Raw genomic sequence first — 20,962 nt, forward strand, 5'->3', positions numbered from 1 at the left:
AGACAGCTCCGCTTAAGAGAGAGAGATACACACACACACACCGTAGCATTGAAATGGTGGTTTGAGCGAGAGGAGAGCGGGAGTTTGGATACCCCGCCTTGTTTGGCGTCAGGCCGAATCCGTGTGTTTGTTTTATTGCTCCGTAAACGCCATGTGCTTTTAACTTAGTATTTGGAATGAAAACATCCGCTCACCACTAATGCACAGAACGCACTGTTAATTTTGCGAATTATCGCGAGGACTGCTGGACACAGGTGTTCTGTGGTGGGCAGCTCTTCTGCAAGGTATTTGCCTATGAGGACGTCAAACAACAGAACCCTTCAAACAAGCACGGTGGTGGTGGGAACGGGCGATGGTGGCACACATGACTGCTTTTGGGAGCTCAGCTGATAATTTCAAAGATGGGTAAGCTGAAGGTGCAACTTGACAAAAGTGTGCAGCGAGTAACGTTATGCTGCGATAACTGGCATGTGTAGATTCCTCTGTGTAATGAAAGGAGGAAGCATTAGCTTAACAATGACAGCGTTTAAAGAAAGGGCGAAAGTGCCCATCACATCCGCAACTAGCGCTCAGCAGGATTAACAGTGTTATATGACGATGCAACGTGATAGCGACGCCATTATTTTTTTTGTTGATGCCGCTTTGCAGGCTCTTTTAGACGATGCGGAAATATTTTATATTTATAGTGCTTACAATGCTTTTTACTGTAGTTTCCTGTAGTAAAGCATGCGCAATCGCCTTCATAAAACAGCTTTAGAGCAAGTAACATTGTGTCAGGATTGATCGCAGAGCTCGCGATTACTCAGCTTGTGTAGAAACAAAGTACTAATACCTCAGGCTATACTTTTTTGATGATTATAACATTATGAACGTAGTTTATCAAGAAACGCAATGGGCATCACCATCCAACTTATTCCTGGCTGATAACAATGTACTTCAATAGTGTCTTAGGTTAAACCATTTTAGTTCTTAACCTAGTCCTCGCAGACCTCTTTACGGTCCATCCCTTTACTCGCCTTGCTCTGACCACACCTGTACGAGGTATTCCTTATTGTTAATTGTTTGGCTCGTTCCTGATTAGTTACCCCTTGAGCTGTCGCGATTACTAGGTTATTTGAAAGCGTCCATTAAAAATCTCGATTATTCAGCAATATGGTGAGAGACAGCGCGTAACGGAAAAAGGTGAAAATAAAGAGCGAAAGCCATCAGTTGTGTGGAAGTACTCCAAATTAAAAGTGAATGAAAATGCAGTCGTCAGTCAGTATTGCAAAGCAGAACGTAAATATCACCATATCACGATTACAATGCAAATATAAATGACACAAGATTTTGGGGTTTGACGGGTTCACCCAATAATGCGAGGTTAGCCATAGATGTGTGCCATTTAGCCTCTCTGAGTAGCCTAGCCTGTCTTTGTCATTTAACTATGAGTTTAAATAGTTTTGCTTAATTTACGTTCTATGCTTCCTTTATGTCAAAATAATCGCTGCTGAAACAAAAATTAACCCTGTCATTTACCTGCATCATCTTGCTTCATAAGATCCATATTAACCATATAATATTTTTTGTGAACGTATTGTGTGTCTAGGGGCGGTGCAGTGGTTAGCGCTGTTGCCTCGCAGTTCTGGAACCTAGGTTTGAGTTTCCGCCAGGACTCCATGTATGTGGAGTTCGCATGTTCTCCCCGTATTGTTGTGGGGTTTCCTCCGGGTACTCCGGTTTCCCCCCACAGTCCAAAAACATGCTGAGGCTAATTGGAGTTACTAAATTGCCCGTAGGTGTGCGTGTGAGAGTGAATGGTGTGTGAGTGTGCCCTGCGATGGGCTGCCCCCCTATCCAGGGTTGTTCCCTGCCTCGTGCCCGTTGCTTCCGGGATAGGCTCCGGACCCCCCGCGACCCAGTAGGATAAGCGGTTTGGAAAATGGATGGATGGATGGATGGATTTACCTGCATCATCTTGCTTCATAAGATCCATATTAACCATATAATATTTTTTGTGAACGTATTGTGTGTCTAGGGGCGGTGCAGTGGTTAGCGCTGTTGCCTCGCAGTTCTGGAACCTAGGTTTGAGTTTCCGCCAGGACTCCATGTATGTGGAGTTCGCATGTTCTCCCCGTATTGTTGTGGGGTTTCCTATGGATATTCTGTTTTCCCCCCACAGTCCAAAAGCATGCTGAGGCTAATTGGGTTGCTAAATTGTCCATAGCTGTGCGTAGGTGAGTGAATGGTCTGTGAGTGTGCTCTGTGATGGGTTGGCGCCCCATCCTGAGTTGTTCCCTGGCTTGCGCCCGTAGCCTCCGGGATAGGCTCCGGACCCCCTGTGACCTTGACCAAGGTACACGGTTTCCGAAAATGGATGGATGGATATTGTGTGTTTTGAATAAGCCTGAATGATTTAGATGTTTTTGTGATATTTAAGAGTTGAAAATTAAGTTTGTAGCCAAATAGATCTTAGTATCTAACACCAAAGTCTGCCAAATAAGTTGGTGGTATTGCCGGTAGTTGTGCCAACAGACAAATCACTGCATTGCTGACAAATCACTGCATTGCTGACAAATCACTTACTTTTGTTCCATATTGTCTCTTTGGAATAAAAAATATTCCATACAGCAGAATATGAATTTTTTTGTGACAAATTCCTGTTTGCTCTTCAATTTTCACACGTTTTTAATTTCTCACAAACGCACCACAAAGTCTATGAGAGAGTCCACTAGCAAGGACAAGAATGATTATAATTGTCTGAGAGCACGTGCAGAGCTCATCCGAAAGCGGCAAACTTTGTTTTTTTTTTTGTTTTTTTTTAAAAAAGAAATTAATAGATAATTTTGAAAAGGAACCATCCATAAAATTGCAAAGCTTGCTAAATTCTGTTTCTAATGACCAAGGGCATAGTTAAGCCTTTTTTTGGGGGGCGGTAAAACACCCATAAAATATATATATATATATATACTGAACAAAAATATAAACGCAACACTCTTGTTTCTGCTCCCATTTTTCATGAGATGGACTTAAAGACCTACAATTCATTCCAGATACACAATATTACCATTTCTCTCAAACATTTCTCACAAATCAGTCTAAATGTGTGATAGTGAGCACTTCTGCTTTGCTGAGATAATCCATCCCACCTCACAGGTGTGCCACATCAAGATGCTGATCTGACATCATGGGTAGTGCACAGGTGTACCTTATACTGCCCACAATAAAAGGCCACCCTGGAATGTGCAGTTTTTTGCTTTATTGGGGGTCTGGGGACTCAGAACCGGTCAGTATCTGGTGTGACCACCATTTGCCTCATGCAATGCAACACATCTTCTTCGCATAGAGTTTATCAGATTGTCAATTGTGGCCTGTGGAATGTTGGTCCACTCCTCTTCAATGGCTGTGCGAAGTTGTTGGATATTAGTGGGAACTGGTACACGCTGTCGTATACGCCGGTCAAGCACATCCCAAACATGCTCAACGGGTGACATGTCCGGTGAGTATGCTGGCCATGCAAGAACTGGGACATTTTCAGCTTCCAAGAACTGTGTACAGATCCTTGCAACATGGGGCCGTGCATTATCTGTCTGAGTGGCTGGTCTCAGACGATCTTGGAGGTGAACCTGCTGGATGTGGAGGTCCTGGGCTGGTGTGGTTACACGTGGTCTGCGGTTGTGAGGCCGGTTGGATGTACTGCCATATTCTCTGAAACGCCTTTGGAGACGGCTTATGGTTGAGAAATGAACATTCAATGCACGAGCAACAGATCTGGTTGACATTCCTGCTGTCAGCATGCCAATTGCACGCTCCCTCAATGCTTGTGGCATCTGTGGCATTTTGCTGTGAGACAAAACTGCACATTCCAGGGTGGCCTTTTATTGTGGGCAGTATAAGGTACACCTGTGCACTACCCATGATGTCAGATCAGCATCTTGATGTGGCACACCTGTGAGGTGGGATGGATTATCTCAGCAAAGCAGAAGTGCTCACTATCACACATTTAGACTGATTTGTGAGAAATGTTTGAGAGAAATGGTAATATTGTGTATCTGGAATGAATTGTAGATCTTTAAGTCCATCTCATGAAAAATGGGAGCAAAAACAAAAGTGTTGCGTTTATATTTTTGTTCAGTGTATATATATATATTTTTTTTCTTTTTTAAGCCTCTCCCAATAAATATGTGTTTATTGGCTTAAGTCATAAATAATTTCCCTTTAAATGCTTCCCCAGTAAAGACACAGAGCCCCTATTTACTCATCTCTAACTACTCCCCTGCCTATGACAGATCCAGTACATCTTGGCGCAATGTATTTATTGATGGTTTAACCCAACAGACTGTTGTGGTCCTTGTGGTGTGACAATTGCATATGCATTTAACTGGTGACCTTCTGATCCTAAGCCTCTGTGATCAGAAGGATGCCAGTTCAAACCCCTCCTCAGCACATCTGCGAGTCCTTGAGCAAGACCCTTGACCCTCAGCTCCCTTGTCACTGCAAGGGGTGGCTGCCTTTCATGGCCAAGCTTGCTATCATGGAGAGCAACATGGGGGAGGTGAAGAGAATTTCCCCATGAGGATCAAAAGTGTCTTCTTTATTATTATTGCTGCTGCTGTTATAATATACATGATATTAACATTGCACATAGTGCAAGTCAGTCAGGACAGCACTGTGGTGCAGCAGGTAGTGCTGTGTCTGTGCACTGATGCTTTGTGGAGTTTGCATGTTCACCCTGTGCAGGTGTGGCCTTTTGGCAGTTTCTCCAGTTTCCTTGCACAATCCAGAAACATGAAACTTAATTGAACTGGAGTGCCTCAATTAAAAGTGTATGAGTGACCCTGCAGTGGTTGGTTGGTTCCTGCCTTGCGCAGAATGCAATGTATATCACATCATAAACGATTACTCAATGATTTGTCAGATTAATCGGTAGATTACTTGATTATTGATATAATCAGTAGTGACAGCCCTAGTTCAGGTGTGTTGGGAGCTGGGAGGAAGCAAAAATGTGAAATTTCTGTGAGTCCCCAAGGACTGGATTGAGAAACAGTACGCAAATTAATTTACCTCCATTTTGGCTATATGTACATCGCGGTGATGGCTGTGGTGTGGTCATTAACTGAAGTTAGTTTGTATGGTTTATTGTTTTGTCAGAACATGCTGGATAGCTAATATGTACTACGTAGAACTATGGAAATTTACATTGGACTTTGTCTTCTGTGGTTTACAAATAATAATCCACATGATGAGTACCATGATCCACAAGTATTTCACTGTCCATAAATGTGTATTTTTTTGTTTGTGTTGTGTAAAATCATATCCACAAAAATACAAAGTAATTTGTACACATGAAACGGGTTCTTCCACATTTTGTTTATCACTTCCTGTCTATTTGTGGATCACGTGGCTTTTTTTGACTTCCCTCCTATTTATTTGTGTAGCTGTAGCTGATCTGGGAAAAAAAACAAATATGAGGTGCAGTTATTAGCTACACTAGCAGGTATAGAATGTGGAAGAAGGCTAAGATAAGCTAGTTAAATTCCGTGAAGCTGGCCCTGCTGCAATCAACACAAATGAACACATAGTGTTTGGTTATTGTTACATTTGGTCTGTTTTGCACTGCAAAAATGATGATTTGGGCTGCTTTCATTTCTAAGAATATAGCAAATACTTTTTTCCATACAGTGACATCTCCCAGCCTTCATACAACAGCGCGCAGATGTGAAACCTGTCTGGTTCTTTAGTGCTGTGTTTGTGGGTAGCACTGTGGATGTGTACTGCTGCTTTGTATGTGTGGAGTTTGCATGTTCACGCCATGTGGGTGTGGCTTTTTGGTGGAGTCTCCGTATATCATTCACATTGGTTCCATTATCGCAAAGAAATATAACATTGTTTGCTTAATGCAAGAAAGAGAAATAAGCCCAACAATATAACTTTGTGATACTGTAAAAGTACTGCCTGAATTCAGTGTCAATATCAAAAACTCTTGCTGCTCGTCAGAGTTGAGGCCTCAAGTTAAATCATTAAGTAACCATAGACTAATTTTCTTATTTAGTAGTAGATAGACTCAGATTTTTTTGTTTTATTTGTTTGGGGCGGCATGGTGGTGCAGTGGTTAGCACTGTTGCCTCACACCTCTGAGACCTGGGTTCAAGTCTCCGCCTGGGTCACATGTGTGTGGAGTTTGCTTGTTCTCCCCATGTCATCGTGGGGTTTCCTCTGGGTACTCTGGTTTCTCCCCACAGTCCAAAAACATGCTGAGGCTAATTGGAGTTGCTAAATTGCCCATAGGTGTGCATGTGTGTGTGAATGGTGTGTGAGTGTGCCCTGCGATGGGCTGGCCCCCCATCCTGGGTTGTTCCCTGTCTCGTGCCCACTGCTTCCGGGATAGGTTCTGGACCCCCCGCGACCCAGTTGGATAAGCGGTTTGGAAAATGGATGGATGGATTTATTTGTTGGCGTTTGGCAAAGTACTCAGTACCATTTTACTGAGGAGAACTCTAGGATGCTTGTGAGGGATGGTAGTAGTAGGTAGTACTTAAATATCACTTTATACTGTCTGGTAGATTTTTTTTTCTTCTTAACCACAGTTATGTGACTTTTGTATGGCAAGTTCTTTTGTTTGTTTTGATAACGCCGCAGATGATTCATTTGCTCCAGAACCTGCTATTCTCGTTTGGTCGGTATCATACTGTACAGGTTTTCCTTCTTGGATCAGATTTTTGATAACCATATGCAAGTCTCTGCCAGTCTGCACCTTCGGTGAACTTCTCCCAAATTTAGTTTCACCATCTAAAATACAGTTTTGGGAATAACAGCGAAACCTAGCAGTTAGGGTGCAATCATTACTTTAACTTACTTTACTTTTGCGACCATTTATAATACAGGGCTCCTAAAGTGATGCCAAAGAGTCTTGGTAGGTGATACTCAAAAACATAATTAATTTCTCTTTTTTTAATTCCTTTTTTTTTCCTTCAGTTGTAGCCTTTGCATTAGTTATAGTCATTTAAAATGACTAAATCCATCGTACATGAACAATGTACATTGCTATGGATGCAAGAGGATAACAGATCCCTGAATTCCTGCTATTGTTTTGCATGAGGCAGATAGAGTGAGTCACAGGAAGTCACTAACCCAGGTTGACCTTGCCAGCTCTCTCTGCACATTTTTCTGACCTCTGTTCTGAGAGAGTGCAGCTGTTATTCCCACAGCTTCTGTGTTCGTCATGTCCAACCTTCCCCCCTTCAGTGTTTGAAAAATTGCCTGATCCAAGATGTTAACATTTCGGTTCTCCTGTTGTTTTCAAGGATAGTTATAAACATGCTACAGTTCAGTAACAAACACATTCTACAGAGTTCCTCTAATTACAGTGTCAATGTTACGTAGCACTCACTGAAATGACCATTTTTTTAAGGACATAACCCAGGCTTCCTGCATACAGTGTGTCAGAAATTATTATGCAAATGTGATAATTTGAACACCTTGTCAAATTGGTTAATAACTATACATATTAAGAAATGCTACCTGATGGATTTTTTTTGGAAGATCAAAGTTGGTTTAGGCTATTCAAATGAGCTTCAAAACATCATGATATTTTGTGAAAGTTTATGATTAATGATATTTATGATGGCCTTTTCTTTTTGCAGCAGCCACTGCGTCATCTTTTGTCTAGCTTCCCATCGTATGTGAGATTCTGTGTCCAGTTTGTTTTGAAATTAGCCCATTTCCACTTGAGCATCCTGGAGTGCCTGCTGCTACTTCCAGCTGTAAGCAAAGGAAGCCACAACTCCCACTGCTTTGTCAATCCTGTAGTCCTTCACACTGCCACCCTCTCCCACGCACACACACCCTCTCTATCCCTTAGTATGACCCATGACAATTGTTTTGGGACTGCCTGGTGTTATGAATAGCCATGGGGCTAGGGGATATAATAGAGAGGATTATGATTTTTGGATTTGTTTTTACTTGATTTTTGGGGATAAGTGTCAGTTGAGAGTGATGGCTTTAACAATATAGGCTACGCTTTCTGTTGTCACACACAATCACATTTATCCTCTTTTAGATGCCATGAGATAAAAAAAAAAAAACTCCATTAAACCACTCGCAATATTTTCACTTTGTGTGATCCTCAGGAAAGAATTTTGTCACTATGTCGGCGTACATTGTCGATGTAGTGCACGGTCAGCAGTTTTGCTCAACTACATTTCTGTGGTTTAGGCAAAAACCTCCATGGACAGTAGCGGAGCTGCTGGTCATGGCATGCTTCATACATTGCATGCAAGGATGTTTTTGAAAAATATTTTCTATCTGGGATGTTGGCCAAATTATATTTAAGCACATCAGTAATTTCCATTCACCGTTTGCTTTTCCTGTCATGTGGAGTACAATTAGTGAGTGCTCCAGCAATGCTTGGTTGAGTCATTTGTTGACTTCTGGGCTGCACGTCAGCAGCTGCTAATGTCGTCTCCTCTTGTGCCTTCAAAGCCTGGTTGTACTTGACGGTTCAGGCGGTGAAGCAAGTTTGTTGTGTTTCCACTTTTTAGCGCTAACAATTTTCTTGCATATTTTGCAAAGTATTGTGCTTTGTTGGAGTTCTGACCACACCACTTCCATACTATGGAAGTAGCGCCCTTTGTAGGTATTAAATTATCGTTGGAGGCTGATGCGCTACTCTTGCTCTCAGACTTGTTTGGGCTTTTCATATCACTATTGGCCAGTCAGCCATTGGCCAATGGTTAGAAATAAGCCAAAATTTATCACGATAATTCCATTTGAAATGTTGATCCATATTGCTTTTCACACCCTGCAGACTAAACAGTCAGAAAAATGTCTGCTATGTGGAATGTTTAATATTGGCAAAACAACATTAGAAATGCTATTTTGCAAACAGTGCTTCCCTGTAGTTTCACGAGGAGGATCTAGAAATGAACATTTCAACAGAACAAATTTGATTGCCCTTAAGACGATGACGAGCTTCTGAAAAACGGATTTGTCCCAGTAAAGATGGCTGCAGTACTACTGAATAATGCTAGTCTGTCGGTAATGCTGGCATTTTTCAGCGGCCGGGATTAGAAGACGAGTCGAGGTCAATGGAAAGTTGAATGGAACAGAGATATCCTTAATGAAAGTCTGCTACTGAGTGTTTTGGACCTTAGACTGGGCTAAATATTACTTTCCGACAGGACAATGACCCTAAGCACAAAACAAAGACAATGCCGGGGAGGCTTAATGACATGTCTTTGAATGTCCTAGCTAGAGACCACTCTTGAACCCAACTGAACATCTATGGAGAAAGCTAAAGCTAGCTGTCCACTGATGGTCCACATCCAACTTGCCAGAGCTTGAGAGAATCTGTAGAGAAGAATGGCACAAAATCCTGTAATCCGGTGTGCAAAGCTTGTCGACTCATACCCACAAAGACTCAAGGCTGTAATCACTGTAAATGGTGCTTCAATAGAGTACTGAGTAAAGGGTCTGAATACTTATGTCGGTGTGATGTTGTGTTAATTTTTTGCAAATTTGTTAAAAATACTGAAATCCTGATTATATTTTTTTTCTTTGTTATTATGGAGTATTGAGTGTAGATTGATGATGGAACCAGTAACTATAAACGATTTTGGAATAAGACAGCAACATAACGTTTGAAAGATGTGAAGGGATTTGAATACTTTCTGGATGCACTGTATGTGTGAAGTTGTTTGACATTCCAAACATGGGTGAGGTGGCCACTGTTAGCCTAGGCAGCAGTTTTGGCATCTAGTCACAGCAAGTGCCAGTTTATGGCAATGGCAAAATGGACAATTGCCAAGGGTAGCATCTTCTGAGGGGACATGACTTGGCAAACATTTCCCCCACCCACCACCACCACCACCACCACCACCACCATACACACAGATAACTACTAATAGGTGCCTTGTTGTTGTTAGACTGCATTATTTAGGTAATTGGGATTAGTGCTGCAAACACAGTTTGAGATTTTAAAAAAAAATTGAATATAAATAAGGTGTAAGTGCTCCATTGTAAATACTACAGATATATATAATCAGTTAATATATTTGTTAAAAATTATGACATTGTCAATCTGATATTTGAATATTGGCAAAGTCTAGTGTTGGCAACACCAGAGTTAGACTTGACTGTTTAATACTATTGAACACAATAATAGAGATGATTGTACTGAAGTGTAAGCCATTTTCTATAGTGGAAAATGAGGCATTTCATCAGCTCATTCGCCACTTAGATGTCGAGTCAAAGTACAAGCCCAGAGAACTGTTGTGTTGTGGTTTGTGAGATGTTTTAAATTTATTAAGTCTAGCCTGCAGATTCACCTTTTGATTTTCCACTGCTAGCTCAAGTTATCCAATTGTTGGGCTTTTGTAGTACTAGACAAAAAAAATCTAACGGTCAAAATTTCCACTTCGGTACACCACTTGTAATTTCTTGTAGCACTACAAAAGTCGTTCAGCTCATATTCTGATTGTTGCATGAGGTCAGTACAACTCCTCTTGCAAGTAATACATGAGTGATTAAGCAAAAAAGATGGTGGGTATGAGCATCTAAAAAGCTTTTCAAGAAGTCAGTCAAATGTTCAAGAGGAAAAATGTCAGTTGAATATTTGAATATGTAAATTTGATAGTTGCAGCCCTACTTGAGACTAATTTTTAAAGACTTTTTTTCCCCCCATACAGTAATGGAGATGTTTTGCTGCAAGACGAGAAAGGTAGGACTCAAATTTCTATCACTTTTTAAAATTGTTAGTCACACCACTAGATGTCACTGTTTCAGTTCATAATGTTATCGTATTCTCTCCTGGGAATCAATGCCATTTGTGTCAAGAACAAACGGTTTGGAAAATGGATGGATGGATAAACTATGCCTAGTTAATCATGCTGCCGTTTTTTTCAGAATGGACAATTATATGTGGGAAAAAAAGTTAAATTGTTTAATTAAAGGGTGATGTTTTTATTTTCGTCTTAAATATAATGGGACTGAAATCGTACCGTTACCATGGTCTGAAATCCATGGTACATACCAAACCATGGGAAAACTGTACCGTTACACCACTATATACCATTTTATACCATTTATATACCCTCTTTATACCATTTTGGTTTGAATACAAGTCAATTTACAAATCACATTTTGTTTTTATTAGCAATTAGTTTTGTCCCTGATTTTTTATTTTTTTTTTTGGAATTGGGAATGTAGGACTAGAGTGTGGATTCATGCAAATACTTGCCATTGATTTTTATCTCGCCAGATTAAGATTCATGTCTTGTGCTTCCAGCATGGAGTGAGTGGGCTTTCCACGAGTTAGAAGCTTTAGAAGAACCACATCATTTTATCTTAATACCCTTTCGTGCTTCTCACAAAGCAGAGGCAATGAAATGCTTGGACGATGATGCAAATTAATGCAATTCATGGCCCATGACTGTGCATTTCAAAACACAACTGTAGTAAAGAATGTCATGCTCGTGGGGGTCTTTTTTTGTTTGTTTGTTTTTTTTACATCTTTGGAAAATCAACTAATCACTCCCCACAGTTTCAGAACCACTCACCACTCTTCTTCCCACCCACAAGCATATTGTAATTACCATGTACAAGTTGGACACTTCTGCGCAGTATAGGGTTGTAACAAAGACGTTGTTCATATGTATTAATTTGCAATTTTTTTCTGCATTGCAATTCTGTCAATTAACTTTTTTTTCAACTTGCCACAAAAAAACCACGTAAATGCAAATGTAAAAAGTTTTGTGACATTTGAGGATTTTTTTTTTGGAAGTTTGAATGTATTAGCAGATTAGTGGAAACCGTCACTATTGATTGTGTTGAAGTGGAGAAACAAAGAATTATAGCAGTTTTCAGCTCTCGGTGTTGGTGAACATTTTCACACCGTTTTCTCTAATAAACTACTGAGATTTAAAAATTGCCTTGGTCTAATTTTAGATGTCTGTTGTTACCATGACTACTGTGTTTGCATTGTTGCTTAGTGGGTAACGCCACAGTACTGGGGAGATTGCTGGCTGAATCTAATAATAATCTTTTTTTTTTTCTGCCCACCTTTTTATTGAATAGCAGATGCTTTGACTGCAAATGTAACCAATGCCTCAGGTATGTAATATTATATTTCAAGTAGGGAACACCAGTAAGGGTATAAATCGTTGACTGAAGGTGATTCGATACAATTTCTGATGCATATCGTTTCCTTGATCGCAGTCTTTAATTTCGATCACAATTCTGTTTGATTATTTATAGGGATGGGCCGATGCATATTTTTTTTCAAATTCCGATCTGATTCTGATAAAAGAGGTCATATCGAAATCTGTATCAGCAGTGGCGTACTGCTGATACAGATTTCGATATGAGCTCTTCGATACAAGCTCTTTTTGCTTTAATTAATATATATATATATATATATATATATATATATATATATATATATATAAAATAAATACACATACTTTATTTTTAAAAGTAGTAAATACAAATGGAAAAAATGCATGCTAAAAATCTTTAATCATGCTACTAGGGGGGCAGTGGTGGCGCTGGAGGTAGTGCTATTGTTCGGCAACTGGAAGGTTGCAGGTTCAAGCCCTGGTTTCTTCTGACCCCATCAAAGTGTCCTTGAGCAAGATACTGAACCCCATATTGCTTCCGGTGAGCAGGTTGGTGCCTTGCATGGCAGCCTCCGCCACCGGTGTATGAATGTGTGTGGATGGCTGAATGAGGCGTGAATTCTAAAGCACTTTGAGTGCTGATAGGAGTAGAAAAGCACTATATAAATGCAGTCTCACACAGTTGTCTGGATAGCATTTTACTTGATGGGACACTTTGTAATAGCTCAGTTACGACTGAAGTAACCATGGTGTGTGTACAAGCATGTCAAGCAACGCACTGCCCTGCACTTGCGATTTGTTCGGCACAGCGCAAAACTGTTCTTGCACTTTGCAAGCCATAGAAAATAATGAGTTTGAGTGCAGCGCATGCCACGTTTGCTTTGAAAGTTTACGCTCTACATACTACATAGGGTATGCACATGACGTCACAGCAGGCGGAAATCGCTGCGCTCATACTCGCTGAGTGGCAAAAAGACAGCGTTGCACCCTGGAAGACAAAGTGGCAGCATTAGCGTTCAGGTTAAATGCTGCAAAAACACATCTAAAATGGCAGAGAGCTGCCGTGTGACTAATTATACAAATCGATCTATCGAAATAGGATTTGCCTTTTTACAGCCTACCAAATCGGATGTGGATTGGTCATATATGGCCTATACCTCATCCGTCTAATAGGTATGGATCGGTGCCGATACTGATCTGATATGCGCCTCTAATTTAGTTATTTAATTATTTTGTAAACCTAAATTAAAACTTTTTTTTAACTTCACTTAAAAAAAATCACAGTTATTACCATGGGAACTTAATTACACAAATTAGTGGGAAAGTAGAATCTCAGTAAATTAATTTTTTTATTGTTATTAAACTGGGAGAACCAGTGTAAAATTATCAAAAGACCAATTACAGAACTGGGGGGTTGCAGTTCCCTGGCTCGGGGCCTTTAAAAGTGTCTTTATCCTAACTGGTTCTTCTACCTTCACTTGTCTGTTTCTCATTAGTGTGTCCACTGATTCTCTTTCAACAGACAGTACGGAAGATAGCACAGAGGAAGAGGACTCAGGTTAGGACTTTGGAATTAAGTTAATTACGTCTTTCTGTTTGATTGAAAGGTATATAATTTGTGTCTGTTATTTTTCTTTCAGCAAATGAGAGCTCCACTGAGAACAACGACACTGAAAGTAAAATCAAAACGTCGGTCTTGTTGCTGTTGGTGGCTCATGATGGTTAAAATGCTGCTCAAAGATGCTTATGGATGTGATTTAGAAAGGCGTATTGATTAGAAAGGCGTCTGACTGCTTGTAAGTCATGCTTCAGATGATTTGATTTTCCTCCTCCTGTCCCACTTTCATGAAAAGATGAATCTGATCCTTCAAGTTCCAGTCAAGGTAAGAACAGACTTTGCTCTAAAACGCCATAGAAATGGTGTTGCTTTTTCCCCATGTCTTCCCCTTGAAGCTGAAAGGAATGATTACTGCAGTGTAGGTGCTAAGTTTCATGATTTTCTTTTTACAGAACCGGATCCACCTCCTAAACCAGAAACAGAAAAGCATGATGGAGGTATGTTTTAGGGATTTTTTTTTTTTAATCCAAGGTCCAAATGACAAAAATGTTCTGGCCAAAGTGGAAACAGGGATATTGCTGAATAAGTGCGGCCACACTTAACTTGGGGGTCATTTTATTCCAGTTTTTATCCTCCATACTAAGCTGTCTTCTCTCTCTTCAGGTGCCTTACCAAAGACCAGCTGTTCTAAATGTGAAGCCATTCAGGTGGGTCTCAGGCAACCAGCAATTACTGATTATTATTATTATTATTATTATTATTATTATTTATTACTGACACTGCCTACATCAATTTCAGTTCTTTGGTCACTGTGCTGATATGTTTTCTTAAGTTCATTTGCTTCATAATCAGTAAGACTTGGGAATAATTCTGTAGTTAATATTTGCAATATTTACTTCAGCAGAACGAAGGCTACAATTCTGTAACTCCAAGAAATATCTCTCGGGGACGGTACCTGTAAGTTGTCTCATTGTGTCTTTTTTAAATATGACCTGTATAAATGGTAATCAGACAGGAGTTCTTAGTGCCCTCTGTCCATTGTAAGGATTATGACTCCGTTTCCTTTCGCCAGATTGCTCTTGGAGGATGAGGGTACTTACCAGTGTTCTATCACTGGCCTGGTGTTTGAAGTCTCTCAGAAGGTGCAAATCCAGTATTCCATCTTGTCTTGGACCAAGTACGGGATGTTTCTCAAAGATTCTTGGAAGCTTGCTGGGCCTATCTTTGATGTGGACTGTGATCCGTCCATCCTAAAATCCATCCACTTCCCTCATTCCCTTTGTTTGGCTGGTAAGGACTGAGTTATATCTGTGGTGCCATAAAGTATCAAACTATCGGCTGTCACATTATGACAGTGGCCTATGAAAGAACAAGGCTTGATGGCGTTATTTCCAGCATCGTTGACCGTCATTGGATTGTTAGACTCTTAGATACATTTGTATTTTTGTGTTGAAAGTCTGTTAAAATTATAGGTGGGAAGTTCTGATCCAGAAAGTACAGAGTAGCAGTCACAGAGTACTCAATTGGCTAGCTGGAACAAAATCTTGGTCTGGATCTGTACTATATGAACCTGCACTTTCCACCTCTGGTCAAAGTACACATTCCCATGTGAGATGCATTCATTAATTTAGGGATGCAACGATGCAGTTGTTTTTCTTCTTCATGAAGTTCATTTTCTGGTAAACACTGACACCAATTAGTTCTGGGCATTGTGTACAAAAATATTCAAAATTTTAATTTTAATTTAACATCAGGATAAATGATAATATTCAAATTCGTTCGCCCTACACAGACACCCACATGCTCACACATGGCACCAGGCAGGACTGGATTCTGTTCTGATTTAAAGACGTGTCATGGGTCGGGTTATCTCAAACTTTCTACATCACATACCACCTCAGACAGTATATGCTACATCAGGAACAGTATGCTGGGTATGAGCTTCTGTTGTTTTCTCTGCACCAGGGTTATTGTTTGACATTTTCTCTCCCCGTGCTAATGGTCGTTGCATGTTGAGTTGTTACTGGTGGAAATTTCATTATACTTTTTTATTGTTTCAGTTTTTAAGTATTTAATCAGACTATTATTAGTGGTTTATGAACCTCTGCTTGATAGTTTACTACAGTGCAGTTTGCAGTGCACTTTATTTTGGTTTTCATTATTAACTGTGAAATTCTTCCACACCACTGGAATTTTGTCTGATTCCCTCGATAATGTTATCACTGGTATGGCATTACATGGTATCAGTTACAGGCATCGAACCCAGTACTGTTCTTGTACCGGTATGAGTGCATCCCTGTATTAATGGATACTATAAGCATAATTGTTTCTGTATCTGTATGTTTAATGGTATGTTGTAATACGTTTCCTATGTATATAAGAAGTTTAAAATACTAGAAATATTTGAAAAACTGCAATCTGTGTTTAGTAGCTAATTTAGGTGGCCTAACCTGCAAAGATGGGAAGTGATGCCCGAGCGGTTTCAGAGTAGTAACTGCTGTTCTGTAGCAGGATGGGACTGCGTTTTTCAAGTCAGCTGCATATGTGTTTGTTGCATTAAATGCATTTCATTCTGATTGCGGCCACATTGATTCATGTGTACAGATATGAACTGCGTTCTTATGTTTTGGCTTCTGTTTTTGTTAAGACCCGACAAGTGAGCTGACCTTTGGCATCTTGCATATAAAGAATCGACGTCCCATCTTTGAGCCGTCAACTGACCACTCTGGGAGCCACATTAAGTGGACAGTAACGTCTCTCTCCCCTGTGGGCACCGTCGTAAAGACATCGCAGCCGACCGAACACCACGGAGTGGTCCTGGTGTACAAGGAGGTGGCCAAACGTCCTTCTTGCTCTTTCCGCATTTACCTGGCTACCAACAACCAGTCTGACATAAATGTAGGTTGCTGCTCAGAATTGCAGTTCGGGGGGGGGGGGGGGCGGAGGCAGTGAGCATCCTTGATAAGCCCTTTACTGCATAGCTGTTAATTATGGTGTTGTATGACCTGATGTATTCACTGTGTTGTGGGAGGAATGATGCTTTAAACCTCATTGTGGGTGGTCAGAAATGGGTAAAGCTCCCTTTTCTTCATCCCAAGTTATTAATGGCTGTTTTAAAAGCTAATTTTCCTTTCTTTCAGGACATCAAGAAAGTGGTGCAGAGGTCTAATAAAAAGTATGTGAAAATCGAGAAGCCTCCCACATGTCAGAGGCTGCTGCAAGACGGGAAGACCTATCGGCTAACAAGCGAGCCGGAGGCCGAGATTGGTCCTAAGGCAGGATATGAAATGATTGCAGGGGATTTTAATCGCCCTGACGCCAAGCCCAGCCATTCATCTTATGTGTGTGTGTGTGTGTGTTTCTCTCACGCAGGAGCTGCAGTTCTCGCAGGAGGTGGTCATGTTGAAGGGCTATTTTGAAGTGTTTTTTGAGCAGTCGCCGCCCTTCGAGCTGTCGCTCATTGAGGTGGACTCTGAACAAACGGTGTGGACTGCCAAGCTCCGAGAGGGTGGGTGCCGCTTCGAGCCTCCACTCTTCTCGGCTGTACACCCTGTCTGTGTGTGCAGTTTGTTCATTCCTGCTTCCTCCCATAGGTGACTGTGAGGACAATGCTACTGAAAAACCTCGGAAAAGTAGTCAAAGTAATTATTTATCTATTTATTTATTTTATTTATTTAGTCAAGTGCCCAAATAACTGGCAGCTATGTAAAAACAAAATTATACTGAATTTGAAGATGGATGTCAGATCTCTGTGCTATGTGGTGTGTGTGTCCTGTAGAACGGAAGAGAAGTAGGAGTACTTCAGATGAAGACCTATCCAACAAAAAGTCAAAGGGGAAAGACATGGCCGGTAATCCAGGCTTTTAATAATGCGGCTTGGCCGCCTAGATAGTACATTTCAAAGATTGGAAGATTGCTTGTGTTAAAATAAATAGTTCACTTTACAATACTGTATGTGTGTTTACAAGGGGGGGGGGGTTCATGGAATTGTCCCATCACAGACATCACAGATCAGCAGCTGATGATGGTGGCCAGGAAGATGGGCAAGGAATGGCAGCAGGTGGCCATCCTTCATCTGGACCTGAAGTTACAGGACCTCGAAAAGCTGCCGGATGAGGATCTCACCATGCGCAAGTTCAAGATGCTGGATCTGTGGCGGCGGAAGGTCAAAGGTGGAGCCAGTGCCCCTCTACTGTATGAGGCCCTCAATAAAGAGGACGTACCCAATGAGGTTCGGGATGTCCTTGAAGGTAGGTATGCCACCTGTCTGTCTCTGGGTTTGCTGGCACAGGTAGTAACTAGCATTGTCAAAAGTATTGAAAGTATCAATTCTATCAAGTATGAAACTGTTTCAATACTGATTTGTTTTTTCTATGTATTGATTCTATAGCCCCTGCTCTCCATTCGTTTTAACCGCTGAGGTTCATGGGCTACTAATGCACTTGCGTATACCTGAGTGCAGTCTCACATGGGGGTGGTATTAATGTGACTAGTTTAGAGGCATCACAGCTTTCACTATTGTGCTTAATCGATAAAGAGCTGGTATAGCATCTGGAAATACTGTAGCTTTGTGCTAATTGATGATGGTAGACCACAGGACATGTACAAGCCTGTATGCAAGCAATACAAAGAGTTTTGCAATGCAAGTGTCTTATTTCTGAGTTGTTAATATATTAATCTGTATGACCATGTTGCAGATGAAGTAGAGATGTGACCTGCATTTTTTTCTGCAGGTTAAAACATTTTTTGTAGTCAGTTAAATATTTCCGCATTAAGACAGTCTTCTGTAGTATTTTTACCTATGGGTTGTTTGGATCCATGCAGTCTCGTGAGTTAGTGTTGATCATTTGGATACAAACTTCTGTTATCTATTATCCATTATAATAATATAAAATAACATCTCATTTTTAATAGTGTTCAGTGCTTTTGAGTCTCTGAAAACAATTACAGCACAATTGCAATGACGACTAGTACTGTACTTAATAGCATTATAGTTAGACTGACAAAAAGTGAAGGTTTTGTTAGATATAATGACATGAGTTTGCAAAAGATTGTAATGCTTTTACTGCAAACAAAATTGCAATTGAAATAATTTCTATTGAGTTCCATTATATACTATAGAGTGCCAAAAATTGTAATGAATTTAAATATTTTTCTTGGTATCATTTTGAAATTTGACATTTTGTTATCGTCACAACGTTAAGAGAAATAGCATCTCTGAATGGACCACATGAGTATGACTAGCCCTGTAGCAGTACCATGGCTGGTTTACGGTACATGCTGTAACCACGTTTTCCTGTCCCGCCACAGAAATAATTGCATCATGATCCCTCAAGAATGAGCTCACAGTGAAACCAGAAGCACTTCTCAAATATTCCGTCTTGGGAAACATGGGACGTACTGTAAAGGAATTGATCAGTCATCAGAGTAGTTTGGGTGACACACTGTGTGGGCCTAGGACATGTGGATGCAGTGGCTGTCCTCCTCTACTGATTCATCTTGGATTTCTTTTTGGGGGTGGGAGGGTGGCAAGTGAAATGTGACACTTTGTGGATGCTTAAACTGTGAAATATACTTCAGGAATCCAGTGAATGATTCTGTAGTTTACAAACTAACTGGCCAGTTGTGCATGCCTGTTTATGTGCCCTGTGACAGCCACTTTCCACTTAAACTCTGAATGCAGAATGCCGGAAAAAAGCCAAAAAGGGGGCTCACACATGCCTTAGTAGAAATTCTGTAATGTACTGTAACTTGCTACTCTGTTTGTCAGACGTGTATTATGTATGGGTTTTAGTCACTAAAATATGATTTTGTAGAATAGCATCACTTGTACATTCCTTAGTTTGGACCTTCTTCGTTGTTCCCGAAGTACTGATGGCACAAATCCATGCTGTGAGCTGTTGCCTGTCAGTGGCTTTTGGTGAAGTAGCATAAACTTGATATAAAGAGCTTTTGGACTTTTTTAGGCCAGAATTTTAGGAAAGAAAATTTGCTTTTTTGTGTTTTTTTTTTTTTTTTTTTAAATTTCCTACAGAAAAAATAGAAAACACCTTGCCACCTTGCACTATTTAAAGACTAAATAGTCTCATATACAGATGCTTTCCAAATACGGCGAGCTGTACTGTACATGATGCTTTTTAAATTTGCTGTAAGGAAGTTTTACAGTTTTCTGGGGTGTCTTGATTGAAATAAATAACCTGAAGTTGACAAAACACAACTTCTGTATTTTGTTTGCTTCATATCATTATTTTTTTGGTAAATTTTTATAAACATTTGTAAACTCAAATGGTTATAAATAGTTTAGACTTAATGTCTTTGAAATCCCTCAGAGTGAGGCCCCTCCTCGTGTCTTGCTGAAAATGCCTGACACTGTTCCTTAGGATATTTCATAAAGGAAGACTTATCTTATTTCACAGCCAAAGATATTCCAGAAATTCCTCAATTCTTTGCTTTTTTTTGCTGTCTCAGGCACTGAAGTCCTTTGTCCTGGTCACTTTTTTTTTTTTTTTTTTTTTTTTTTTTTTTTTTTTACAGCTTGATGGACAATTCCCTGTCTCATCCAAATACTGTCAGTATTGTATTATATTGATTCATCTTTCTGGGACTGTGAAAGAGAGACTGTGGGACCAGCCTCCTATTAGTCCATTACTTGCTTTGCACGGGTAATAGGAAAGCACGTCATTTACACAGCATAAAAAGTTTAGCACAGGGGTGTCAGACTCCAGTCCTGAGGGACCGGAGCCCCACACATTTTTGGGTTTCCTCTCATTTAACACACCTGATTCAACTCCTTGTGTTAATTACCACACAACTCATAAGCTGAATCATTCATGGTGGAACAGGGAAAGAGCCAAGCTACACAGGGCTCTGCCCCCCCCCCCCAGGACTGGAGTTTGACACCCCTGGTTTAGCAAATGCTATCTAGCTGCTACTTGGGGTCATTCTGCCCCCATCTGCCTGCCTTGCTGTCCTCCTGTGTCCATTTTCTTGGCCGATTACCTAGTTATTAAAAAACTGGTTCAGCCCTTTTGTTAGCAGCTCTGTGTTATCTCTAGGTTGGCATATTGGTGTTTCTATACCTGCTGCTGTCTAAGCATGACTTCTTGGTTTATATATATTTGCATAGCCTGGGATGACTTGTTAATCCCTAATTTGAATGTATGTATTTTCATATATTTTGCTCAATGTACATGCACATGTTTCCCATCCTGGGTTTTCAGAAACTACATTTTGTTCCCCACACTTTTTGTGCCATAAACTCTTAATCATGGAAGGTTTGTTCAAATATAAACCTGAGGCCACATCATCAAAA

The 20,962-nt window shown here is 40.4% G+C and overlaps 1 protein-coding gene across 3 annotated transcripts; it reads left to right on the forward strand.

Annotated features, from left to right (window-relative positions):
• si:dkeyp-97b10.3 (NACHT, LRR and PYD domains-containing protein 1) lies at positions 1-19,867 on the forward strand. Of its 3 annotated transcripts, none has more exons than XM_049003597.1 (17): positions 1-405; positions 10,665-10,696; positions 12,052-12,087; positions 13,615-13,650; positions 13,733-13,768; positions 13,946-13,975; positions 14,103-14,147; positions 14,314-14,357; positions 14,555-14,607; positions 14,723-14,940; positions 16,298-16,548; positions 16,791-16,925; positions 17,023-17,158; positions 17,244-17,291; positions 17,429-17,500; positions 17,652-17,900; positions 18,961-19,867. In XM_049003597.1, exons 1-17 carry the CDS (start codon positions 353-355, stop codon positions 18,975-18,977), a joined length of 1,491 nt encoding a protein of 496 aa, XP_048859554.1. In that variant the 5' UTR covers positions 1-352; the 3' UTR covers positions 18,978-19,867. The 3 variants fall into 3 exon arrangements, with proteins under 3 accessions (XP_048859554.1, XP_048859553.1, XP_048859552.1); XM_049003596.1 differs by having other exon boundaries at positions 12,055-12,087; positions 14,552-14,607; XM_049003595.1 differs by having other exon boundaries at positions 2-405; positions 14,552-14,607.
• The last annotated feature ends 1,095 nt before the right edge of the window (positions 19,868-20,962 follow it).

Source organism: Brienomyrus brachyistius, unplaced genomic scaffold, assembly GCF_023856365.1.
Source record: "Brienomyrus brachyistius isolate T26 unplaced genomic scaffold, BBRACH_0.4 scaffold85, whole genome shotgun sequence".
Classification (NCBI taxonomy): Eukaryota; Metazoa; Chordata; class Actinopteri; order Osteoglossiformes; family Mormyridae; genus Brienomyrus; species Brienomyrus brachyistius.